The 12468-nt window shown below is 42.2% G+C and overlaps 1 protein-coding gene across 3 annotated transcripts in view; it reads left to right on the top strand.

The window, feature by feature from the left end:
- LOC138364304 (ipis-1-like) overlaps positions 1 to 10524 on the top strand; it is a 48925-nt gene extending 38401 nt beyond the window's left edge. For 2 of the 3 annotated variants that reach the window (XM_069323900.1, XM_069323899.1), the window contains one exon: positions 9886 to 10524. In XM_069323900.1, coding sequence (XP_069180001.1) covers positions 9886 to 10164 — 279 coding nt within the window. In that variant the 3' untranslated portion in view covers positions 10165 to 10524. The remainder of the gene's footprint in view (positions 1 to 9885) is intronic. The other variant, XM_069323901.1, reaches the window with a different exon arrangement.
- Positions 10525 to 12468: the final 1944 nt, after the last annotated feature.

Consider the following 12468-nt stretch of genomic DNA (forward strand, 5'->3'; position numbering starts at 1 on the left):
AGTGACTACATTTGCCTTTTTTATAATTCTGGGAGAATCCATGTTTAGAGTGTTTTATTAAACTCCTCAGTAAGTGGGGTCACAGTTTACCTCTTCAGTCTCCTTCAGTAGCCATAGTGATATTAAGGCTGGTCCAATTAATTTTGTTACATCTAGTTCCTTCAGGGGATTTGTAACCTCTTCCACTGTGACTATTATGTCATTCAGTGTTTTCTTTGGCCTTTCATCACTTAACTCTGGTCTCCACAGTGATGCCATTGTAATGACCACCTGGAATATTTTGTTTAGCTCTTCACGCACATTCTTGTCGTTTTCCATATGACTGCCCTCTTCTGCCTTATAATGTGGTCTCTGACTGTTGTTTTACTCCTTCTATGGCTTTAAAAGAGCTTTGGTTGGTCCTTACCTCTGTGTCGTTTTCAAACTGTTTCTCGGCATCCCTCCTAACTCTTTAATAATTTCTGGCTTCCTTTAGTGATGTTATGAATTTAGCTTGCTTCCTTTGGGGGTAAAGAGTATTAATGAGAAGGGCCAACAGCTAGAATCAGGAGGTATCAAAATTAGAGGAGATCAGATAAGTCCGGCCCCCAATAAGAACATAAAACCATATTAAAGTAGTGGCTTCAAGTAATACGTCAGCCTAGAGGTTGATCACTGATCCCCTACACAGGAAGAATGGATACTCCTTTAAAAACTAACTTATTTATTAAACCCTCTTAACAACCCCCCATATACATTAACAACAATAACAATAACTACTTTACCACACTATCTTACGTTAACTACCTTGGTCCACATAGACAGGATACAAGGCTTACATTTGGGACAAGCTAGGGTAAAGTCTACTAGACAAGGGACACCAGCAAGGACTCTAGGTAGCTTGGTACCATTTGAGCACACGTGGTTCCACTGAGACCCATTAGAGTAACTTAGCAATATAAACACTAACGTAGCCTATACACATTACAACATACTTATGCCAGAAACGTACATGTAACACGGTACTTAGCTTTGTAAACTAGACACAGGATAAGGTAAGGGAAGAGGAGGAGGAGACAGAGCCACACAGGAGAGGTGTTGGCTCAACCACAGCAGTCCAGACTAGGCTGTCGGAGCTTCCAGTTCGAGCTCTCTCCAGTTGTTGTTGCCGGGAAGATAACCAGCTGATCGTGCAGCTTATAAACATTACAAATCTTCACCGATGTACAAAACTGATTACTTTAATAGTTCTAAGAATAGTTGATAACTAGTTCAGTGTTTAATAATCAATAACAAGCTCAGAGTCTGAATGCTCTGTGAGAAACAAGATTCGTCTTACATCTGGCAAGGATGATAGGAACAAAAACGCATCAGAAGTTCTATCAAATAATGTAAAGTACTTATTTAGAGCCCAATTTGATCTCTGGTTTCCAACTAAGGAACCCAGGGTCGTAACACTTCTCCCCCTTCGGAGAAAAAAATGTGGCTATTAGAATAGTAGTCATATTTTTTTGTAAGACCATACAGAGAATAAAAAGGAAAATCTACGCCATAAAAGAAAATCAATCAAAAACAAAAATTTCTCTGCAAGAAAAAGTGCATGGGAATTCTCTGAAAGAAAAAGCACACAAAAATATATTTTCTGAAAGAAAAAGCACACACAAAGGAATTCTCTGAAAGAAAAAACACATAATAAAAAAGGGGGAAGTAAATAAATTTGACACGGAATATTTAATGTCACAGGAGAACCTAAAAAAAATAACTAAATCATGACAGTTGGTATATGGCTTCCTGTGGCTCAGATGAATGTTACTCAGGTAACAGGGAGAGAGCATTGGCTATCATATTGAGCCGGGCCTGGTAGGTGGGTAATGGAATGATTGAAGTCCTGTAGGTACAATGCCCACCTGAGGATGCGTTTATTTTTCGCCTTCATCTGGTGTATAAACACCAGTGGGTTATGGTCCGTGTACACTTCCACTATATTAGTTGTTAGATATACTTAAAATTTTTTACATGTTAACACTAGCGCCAACGCTTCTTTTTCTACCATTGAATAATTGCGTTGCTCATTGTCAAATTTCACAGAGTAATAGTATACTGGGTGGTCCTCTTGATCATCCCCAGTTTGCAACAACACTGCACCAGCAGCCGAGTCAGATGCGTCAACATGAATTTTAAACGGTCGGTCGAACCTTGGACTAGCGAGCACTGGGGCGGAAGTTAAGATCAATTTAAAATTTTTGAGCGCTTCTGCACAGTCTGTTCACCACTTAAATTTAACGGCCTTTCGCAACAAGTCTGTGAGAGGAGTGGTGACACTGGAAAAGTTCTGACAAAAGCGTCGGTAGTACGCACACATACTGATAAACCTCTGAACGTTATTTTTAGACCGGAGCACGGGATACTCCAGAATGGCACTGATTTTATCTTGCCGAGGTAACACTTTTCCTTGGCCTACTTCATAACCGAGGTATGTCACTGTGCCTTGGCCAAAATGACACTATTTTGCATTTAAGGTTAGATTGGCATTTTTCAAAACTGTGAACAACTGGCGTAACCTAGCTCTGTGGTCAATCCAATTACTATCAAAAAGAACAATGTCATTTAAATATTCCCGACAATTTGGCTCATTAGTGAGTAGAGAGTTCATTAGCCTCTGGAACGTGGCAGAGGCATTACGCAAGCCGAACGGTAACACTTGATACTCAAAGACACCATAGGGTTACGAACGCAGTTAATTGCTTGGCACGTTCGGTGAGCGGGATCTGATAATAACCTATCGAGAGGTCGAATTTTGAGACGTATGTGGTGTTTCTGATCTCGCCAATACAGTCTTTGAGGAGGGGTAGTGGATAGGCATCCACAATGGTCACCTTGTTGAGCTGCCGATAGTCAGTGCATAATCGCCAGGAGCCGTCTGGTTTGGGGACCAAAAGGCAGGTCGAGCACCAAGAGCCCTGGCTCGGCTGGATGAGGCCATGCTAGAGCAGTAAGTCGACTTCGTTCTTCACGATGGCCTTTTTTCCTGGACTCATCCGATAAGGTTGAAGACGAATGGGGTATAGTCCGTCAACTTGACATCATGATAGATGGCATAAGTCTGAGTCAGGACTTCCCCGAACAGACTGGAGAATTCGTCAAGCAATGACTGCACCTCCTCACGTTGGGCCATCTGCAAATGGGACAGTCCCACCTCCACAGCATTTGCAGAGCTAGAATTATTGAGAATGAGATTAGTTGGGTCCCCAGAACAATCATCCCCTCCCTCGCTGGAAAAGGAAACATTGGTTAGTGCAACGGGCCTGGGGCCCTGGAACTTCTTCAGACGGTTCAAGTGCACAAGCATCACTTGGTTGTGCTTGTCAGAGTGCCTTACTGTGTACGTGAGGTCCCCAGCCTTTCCTGTCACAATATAGGGGCCCTTGTACCTGTGAGACTTATTGTTCTCAAGTCGAGGCTTTAATGCCAAGACAGGGTCACCAGGTTGAAATACCCACAACTTAGCCTTAGCATCGTGTCGTTCTTTAATATTTTCTTGGACCTTCCCAAGATACTTTAGTGCAGCCGCCTTGCAGTCCCTGAATCTCTGGTGGTGTTGCGCAAAGAAAGCCGAACCTTCGGTCAATGTTACGTTCCCTAACAGATTCTCCTGTAACATTTGCAAGGGTCCACGAACTTTATGGCCAAAGAGTAACTCAAAAGGAGAACAACCCCAGTGAACCTTGTAACCCCTCTCAAGCAGCAAACAAAACATAAGGCAGGCTCTCATCCCAGAAGTTGTGGGAAATCTCACACGATGTCTTCAACATCTGCTTGAGCGTTTGATAGAACTGCTCAATTACCGCCTGACTCTGTGGATGGTATGGGCTGGAAACCTTATGAGTCATTCCATGGTCCTTACAGAATTGTTAAAAAATATCAGACTTAAAGTTAGTACCATTGTCAGTTTGCACGACCTGAGGCAGTCCAAAAGTAGAAAAAAATTGCAACATACGAGCAACAACAGTCTTTGCTCGGATGTTCCTTACAGCAAAAGCCTCAGGGTAACAGGTCGTGATACACATCATCGTGATTAGGTAAATATTACCAGACTTAGTTCTAGGGAATGGACCAACACAGTCCATTACTACATGAGAAAATGGTTCCTCCGGCATGACAATAGACCTTAGAGGAGCTTTAGGTGGTGTCTGGTTTGGTTTCCCAACACGCTGACAAGGAATACACGAGCTACAAAATTTTGCCACATCGCTTTTCAGCTTGGGCCAAAAGAAATATTTAAAAATTTTGTGATAAGTAATATTAATACCTTGGTGTCCCCCCATGGGATCATCATGAGCAGCTGCCAAAACTCTCTCCCTATAGCAAGTATGCAACATAACCTGGTGGGCTACCTCCAACTCATTTGACAATGGAGAACTCTGTGGTCTCCATTTTCTCATCAAAATCTGATAATTATAGTAGTACCCGATTGCTGCATCTACAATCTCCACCTTAGAGAGAGCTACATCATGACATTCTGCAAGACTGGTGTCAGCTTTCTGTAAATCACTCAAGGAGGCATCCAGGCCATGGTCAGATGCCATTGGCTGAGGCTCAACAGTGTTCTCATCCACCTCCTCACTACTCTCGGTAGGAGGCGATGATAGGCTCTCCACAGTGTCCTTGGCCATGTCATCGATTTGGGCCTTGAATGTGTCCGCAAGGTCCACTTGGCTTTCACCACTCGGAAAGTTCCTCGTGTCCTCAGGATTTACCACCTTGGCAACCACAGGGCTGTGCTTACATTTAAGTCTCATAGAACTGGTCACCACGCATGCAGGGTACACAACATTATCCTCTGCAGCGGGTAGATCCAGGGAAACCTTAGGAGTAAGCAACATAATAGGTAGTCTGGAGTCCCCTACCTTATCCCCTGCTAAATCATTACCCAATATTACATCAACATTAAGGAAAGGTAGGTAAGAAGTGACTCCGACTGTACAAACACCCTTGTGAAAATCAAATTCCAGGGTAACCATATGGAGGGGTACTGCTCGAGTATCACTCGTGACACCCTCGACCAGTACTACCTCTCCAGTGTCGAGAGTGTTGACACCTTGCAAAGCACTCTCCAAGATTAAAGTCTGGATGGCCCCAGTGTCTCGGTAGATCACCACCTCATTCCAGGAAGAACCCTCAGACAAAACTCTCCCCTTCGACAAGAATGGGGTAAGCAGTGTCGGAAAATCCGACACCATTTAATATCATACAGATAATAGCTGTATTGTATAAACAAGTTACCCATAGAAAACGTAACTTGTAGTGGAATTACCGTCTAAAGAAAACGGGATATCATCACCACATACTATTATAATTCACCAGCTATTTTGCTGGGAATTATTCTTAAATACATTAGTCTTTGGACTTTACCATCATAAACCATCTCATATAAATTAACTTAATTATCAATATTAAAGTAGAATAAATGTGACCCTTCTATCACTTTCTGACATTTGGACAATGTAGGCCAGGCGTCAGTGAGGAAGGAGGGGCAGCCATTGTTGTGTCACATCCGAGACGCGTGGAGCAAATTCGGCTCCTATCATATCTGGACAATGTCGGCCAGGCGTCAATAGAATGGAGTGTTAGACGCAGCCATTGTTTATACTAGACCAGAGGCTCACAGGAGCAAATACGGCTCCTGTTAATTTTACTTGGACGTAGTGTTATGGAAACCAGAAGTGTACCATTATCAACACACTGTCTACAAATCAAGTTAAGTGTTCTTTCCGAAACCCATTATCTTTCATTTATGGCCATTAATGTCATTATATAGGGTGGGCCGGTTAGAGCACGACATAGCCTCAAACTAAAGGTAATTAAGCCAGGTCTTTATTGTTCCATGTATAGTGTTTTCTCTGATATAGCTTGTCATATATAGGATTCTAGCTTCACAGCTAGCACACTTTTGACAGGTCCAGACGAGGAAGCAAGATTTTGTGCACCAGTTACTGGGTGATGGAAGCTACCTCAAAGAGGATAATTTGGTGTCTACACCCTAGTTATACCTGGTGGACTAACCTGCTGTACTATAAGATAAGGAACCTTTTCAATGTATGTAGTCTATTCCTGTAGTTTGATTGGCTGCATATATATAAATTTAATAAACCCCCCTAATGTGTAGAGGATCGATTTGTGAGATTAAGAGATTATTGCAGAAATACAGTCCACTTATCATTATACAAATTGCTATCGAAGTATATAAATTAACGTAAATATAAATTCATATAAATTAAATAAATATAAATCTCACAGGTCGGTTCCCACAAGCAGGTCCAACCACTGTGGGTTGGAGATCTTACTCCCTAACCCTTCAGAAGGCCTCAAGCCCTGTGTCACCACAAGAGCATTGGGTCTTTTTTTCTGGGTGCAGTTGCCAACAATGGCTAGTAATGTGGTTTGGACGTTTACAGTGACCACAGACTCGTCGGGAAGAAGAGACATTGCTAACCATAACTGCCCTTTGGTTCACCCTTAGGTGCCATGAGGTTAGACAATTTAACAGGGTTAGTTATGTCTGAAACAGAAGGTGCATTAGTTATAGGGTTAGAATGGGCTGGTCTGGACTGGCTGTGGGTATAAGTTTTGTTACTATGTGACCTATAATTATTTTTATATTGGGGCTTTTGCCCTCCAACTGGTAGATTACTGCCATCTTGGCCAAATCCATAATATTAAAATGTACCTCTGTCCTTCCTCTAAGGTACCATGTTACAGGCTCTGGAATATTATCTATAAAATTCTCTGCTAAAACTAAATTCTTAAGTGCCTCGTATGTTTCGGCTTTAGTCGAGCGAATCCATTTTTCAAACAATCTTATTTGGTCATTAGCAAATTCAGTGAGAGGTTGGTTGTGAGTAGGCCTAAGGTTGCGATAAGCTTGGCGGTGAGCTTCAGGCGTAATTTCATATGCTCTCAAAATCTGTTCCCTGACTTTACTATAATCAAAACACTCGCAGTCAGGTCTGTTTATAAAAATATCTTGGGCTTTACCTTTTTAGCTGCCCCTGTAAGATTTTCACCCACTCTTCCTTTGGCCAGTTCATGGACATGGCCAATCTCAGAAAATTGTTGAAAAACCTTTCAGGGTCTGACTGAAAATTCCGGCAGGTTATGCTTTTTATCATAATGCCTGGGGTTTGAATCCCCGGCCGGTGGTGGTACATTGGCATTGCCTCTAATTTTTGCCTCCTCAGTTTTGAGCCTTTGTTCTTCTACTCCTAGCATTTTGTTCTTCCACTCTTGCCTCTTGTTCGGCTAGTTTTAATTAGGGCAGCTGTAATTCAAATTCTATCCTGCTAGATTCTCTTTCAGCTGGGCTGGCCTGGCATAAAATAGTATCAATTGCCAATAGGCCTTGGTCTATGCAATTCTGTAAATTTCATTGGTTATGACACTTTTTATTAGTTTCATTTAAGTTGAGGCCTAATTCCTTGTCTAAAAACACTAAATTAGCTTTGGTAAGCTTCTTGATCTCTACCACTGAAGGTGCCTTTGCCAGTTCCTGCAATTTAGCCTCCATCACTAATTATTTTAGCTCCTAGCCAAAGAAAAAATAAAATAAAAAATTTGAAAAAAAACAAAAATTTGCATGACCCCTGTCACAAGGCCACACTCACCTCAATCGTGAAGAGATCCAGCTGGGTGTCCAGTCAGTGCAAGATGTTTCCTTTGCCAGTTGAGCTGGACCCTAGGATACCACACAACCTTTCATCGGAATTCAAGAATTTTAGTTTTGGCACTCAAAAATCTAATTTTTTACAATTAAAATGTTCCTCCCGGTCAGGCCAACCACTTGTTATGAATTTAGCTTGCTTGTTATAGGCGGTATAGAGTATTAATGAGAAAGGCCAACAGCTAGAATCAGTACGTATCAAAATTAGAGGAGATCAGATAGGCCCGGCCCCCAGTACGAACATAAAACCATATTAAAGTAGTGGCTTCAAGTAATACGTCAATCCTCGAGGTTGATCACTGATCCCCTTCACGGGGGATCAGAATGGATACTCCTTTAAAAACTAACTTATTTATTAAACCCTCTTAACAACCCCCCATATACATTAACAACAATAACAATAACTACTTTACCACACTATCCTACGTTAACTACCTTGGTCCACATAGACAGGATACAAGGCTTACACTTGGGACAAGCTAGGGTAAAGTCTACTAGGCAGGGGACACTAGCAAGGACTCTAGGTAACTTGGTACCATTTGAGCACACGTCGTTCCACTGAGACCCTTTAGAGTAACTTAGCATTATAAACACTAGCATAGCCTAAACACATTACTACATACTTATGCCAGAAACATACATGCAACACGGTACACGGTTTACTTTGTAAACTGACACAGGATAAGGTAAGGGAAGAGGAGGAGGATACAGAGCCACAAAGGAGAGGTGTTGGCTCAACCACAGCAGTCCAGACAAGGCCGTCGGAGCTTCCAGTTCGAGCTCTCTCCAGTTGTTGTTGCCGGGAAGATAACCAGCTGACCGTGCAGCTTATAAACATTACAAATCTTCACCGACGTACAAAACTGGTTTCTTTAATAGTTCTAAGAATAGTTGATAACTAGTTCAGTGCTTAATAATCAACAACAAGCTCAGAGTCTGAATGCTTTGTGAGAAACAAGATTCGTCTTACATCTGGCAAGGACGATAGGAACAAAAACGGATCAGCAGTACTATTAAATAATGTAAAGTACTTCTTAGAGCTCAATTTCATCTCTAGTTTCCAACTAAAGAACCCAGGGTCTTAACAAGTGCGTCTATTTTCCTCTCATCCGAGCTCTCTCCACTTTGTCCAGGCTTTTGTCTTCCTCTCATGCGCTTCTCTCCACTGCCTCTTGAACCATTGGTGTACTTTGTCCTGTGTCACGTTTCTTGACCCTTGTGGCTTGACATATTATATATACCACATCCCTGTGTCACGTCTCTTGACCCTTGTGGCTTGACATATTATATATACCACATCCCTGTGTCACGTCTCTTCACCCTTGTGGCTTGACATATTATATATACCAGATCCCTGTGCATTACTTCCCACCAAGAGATCGTTCACTGTGTACACAGATGGTCTGTCATGTACACATATGGTCTGTTGTGTACACAGATGGTCCGCTGTCTACACAGATGGTCCGCTGTGTACACAGATGGTCCGCTTTGTACACAGATGGTCCACTGTGTACACAAATCTTCCGCTGTGTACACAGATGGTCCGCTGTGTACACAGATGGTCCGCTTTGTACACAGATGGTCCATTGTGAACACATATGGTCCACTGTGTACACAGATGGTCCGCTGTGTACACAGAGGGTCCACTGTGTACACAGATGATCTGCTGTGTACACATATGGTCCGCTGTGTACACAGATGGTCCACTGTGTACACAAATGGTCCACTGTGTACACATATGGTCCGCTGTGTACACAAATGGTCCGCTGTGTACACAGATGGTCCACTGTGTACACTGGTGGTCCACTGTGTACACAGATGGTTCACTGTGTACACAGATGGTTCACTGTGCACACAGATGGTTCACTGTGCACACAGATGGTTCGCTGTGCACACAGATGGTCCTCTGTGTACACAAGTGGTCGACTGTGTACACAAGTGGTCCACTGTATACACAGATGGTTCACTGTGAACACAGATGGTTCACTGTGTACACTAACTACAACCTTAGTGCCGTCAGTAGCCAACGCACACAGATCGTCAGACATTTGCCTCCCTTATTAAGACCCGTCTGCATACCGGCGCTGTTCTATATGTACATTGTTACACTGTCGGCAGGGAGAGAGACCAGCTTGAGGCGAATAGCAACGTGTTGTATGTTACCTGTAACACTCTCATCTCTACCACAGGCTCTCAACACCCTCGGGATCCAGGACCTGTTCACTGATGCTGCCGACCTCTCTAATTATCATCCTACTGGCAATTTGCTGGTTACCGATAGCATCCATAAGGCCGTGATAGAGGTGAACGAGGAGGGCTCGGAGGCTGCTGCTGCGACAGCTCTGGTCGTCAGTCTTACGTCCTTAATACCTCCTCGCGTGTTCTCGTGTGACCGACCCTTCGTCTTTCTCATTCAAGATAACGATACCAGCAACATTCTCTTCTTGGGCGTGTACAGGCAGCCGTAGATCTTCCAGGGCGTGTACAGGCTGCCGTACATCTTCCTGGGCGTGTACAGGCAGCCGTAGATCTTCCTGGAAATGTACAGGCAGCCGTAGATCTTCCTGGAAGTGTACAGCCAGCCGTAGATCTTCCAGGGCGTGTACAGGCAGCCGTAGATCTTCCAGGGCGTGTACAGGCAGCCGTAGAGACATGGCAGGACACTAACTGCTCCAGGAGCCCATATTATGCTTAATGTTATCATGTTTGTTAATGTGTTGTGTCAGCAACACGCGGTGTTGATGGTCCCGTTCTACAGCTCACAGCAGAACAATGTTAACCAGAAAGTCATAAATGGAAAACATCCATAATTAAAGTTCTTAAAAGTACCTATGTTTTATTTATCATCAGCCTTAGACAGCAAGCATTAGTGAATATGATCACAAAACTTAATTTAACTAGTCTAAGACGATCACAACATTCATAAAACCTCAAATGTATCGTTTGTAAAAAAGGTCCACCTGTTGTTCGGGTATAAATCTATCTCATATTATTTACATAGCAGCGTGTGCGCGGGCAGGCGTGCGCGCGCACAGGCGTGTCTGTACGTAATTGTCTAAGGGTAGTTACAAAATGAGAGCTACGGTCGTGGTGTCCCGTCTTCCCAATACTCTTTGTCGTTTAACGTTGGGAACTACTGACGGTTTTGGCCTCAATCATCTTCTCACTTAGCTTGTTCCAACCGTCTACCACTCTCTTTGCAAAAGGAAGATTTCTAATAATTTTTCTGTCATTTGGTTTCCTTACCTTGAATCTGTGTACTCTTGTTTTAGAAGTTGGTGATCTCAGGAATTCCTCTTTTTCAAGTTTGTAGATTCCTGTTACTATCTTCTATGTAGTGATCATATCACCTCTTTCTCTTCTTTCTTCTAGCTTTGGCACAATGAAAAAAGCTAGCTGCTCGTAGCTCTTGTTTTTCAGTTCTGGAAGCCATTTTGTAGCATGCCTTTACACCGTTCCCAGTTTACTTACGTGCGTCCTGATATATGGCACCATACAACTGCTGCATATTCCAATTTTCGTATCATTATATATATATATATATATATATATATATATATATATATATATATATATATATATATATATATATATATATATATATATATATATATATATAAACATTTTATGTATTTATTTATTTCCCATATATATATATATATATATATATATATATATATATATATATATATATATATATATATATATATAAGTATATTTTGGTACCAGTCTTTCCTGTAGACATATATTATTAAATATGACCGAAAAAGTGAGATTAATAATTCTAACACGAATTTTCTCAATCTTTCGTACATTTCTTTTCACTGTTGGAGGTAATTCAAAAATCAATTCTCCAAAATTCATTTTTATTTCTACTCTGACGCGACACGAGCGCGTTTCGTAAAACTTATTACATTTTCAAAGACTTTAGTTTACAAATACACAACTGAATAGAACTTACACATCTCCGATTTTGTTTATATCTACATTTGAGTGAGGTGGATGGGGTGAGGTGGCATTAATAGGGTATTAATATTAATACGACACTACAGCCGAACTGAAAGCAAAGGTCAACAAATTGATCGAAACTGTAAACGCCAAGAAATCTGGACTCCACCTGCCAAAGATTATTGGGGAATATAAACCTGGATATGCATATGGAAATGTCAAGACACACAAGCCTGGAAAAACACTTCGGCCAATCATCAGCCAGATACCCACACCCACGTACAGACTGGTGAAACGACTCAATGGCTTGCTGACTCCTTATGTCCCTTGCGCCTTCAGCCTGAAGTCTCCAAAGGAATTTGTTGACTTGCTGCGGGGAACACGGGCCACAGGGATAAGAGCCTCGTTGGACGTAGAATATCTGTTTACCAACGTACCTGTGGATGATACAATCGGGATGATAGCCGACAGAGTGTACCGTAATCCGGCCTGTACTCCTCTTGGCATACCAGAAAACAGTCTAAGGAAACTACTCCAAGCTTGTACTAAAGAGGCACCCTTCTTGAGCCCGGATGGGCACATGTATAAGCAAGTAGATGGGGTCGCCATGGGTTCTCCCCTAGGTGTCCTGTTTGTAAACTTCTACATGGGTACCATCGAGCAAAAAGTCTTAGTCAACATGAACTTGAAACCGGCCATATACTGCAGGTATGTTAATGACATTTTTACACAGGTACCTGATGTCAGACATCTGCAGGAGCTGAAGGAGGCATTTGAGCAGAATTTTGTGTTGCGTTTCACTTACGAGATGGAGAAGGATGGGA

The sequence above is a fragment of the Procambarus clarkii genome, chromosome 13 (assembly GCF_040958095.1).
Source record: "Procambarus clarkii isolate CNS0578487 chromosome 13, FALCON_Pclarkii_2.0, whole genome shotgun sequence".
In the NCBI taxonomy this organism is placed as follows: Eukaryota; Metazoa; Arthropoda; class Malacostraca; order Decapoda; family Cambaridae; genus Procambarus; species Procambarus clarkii.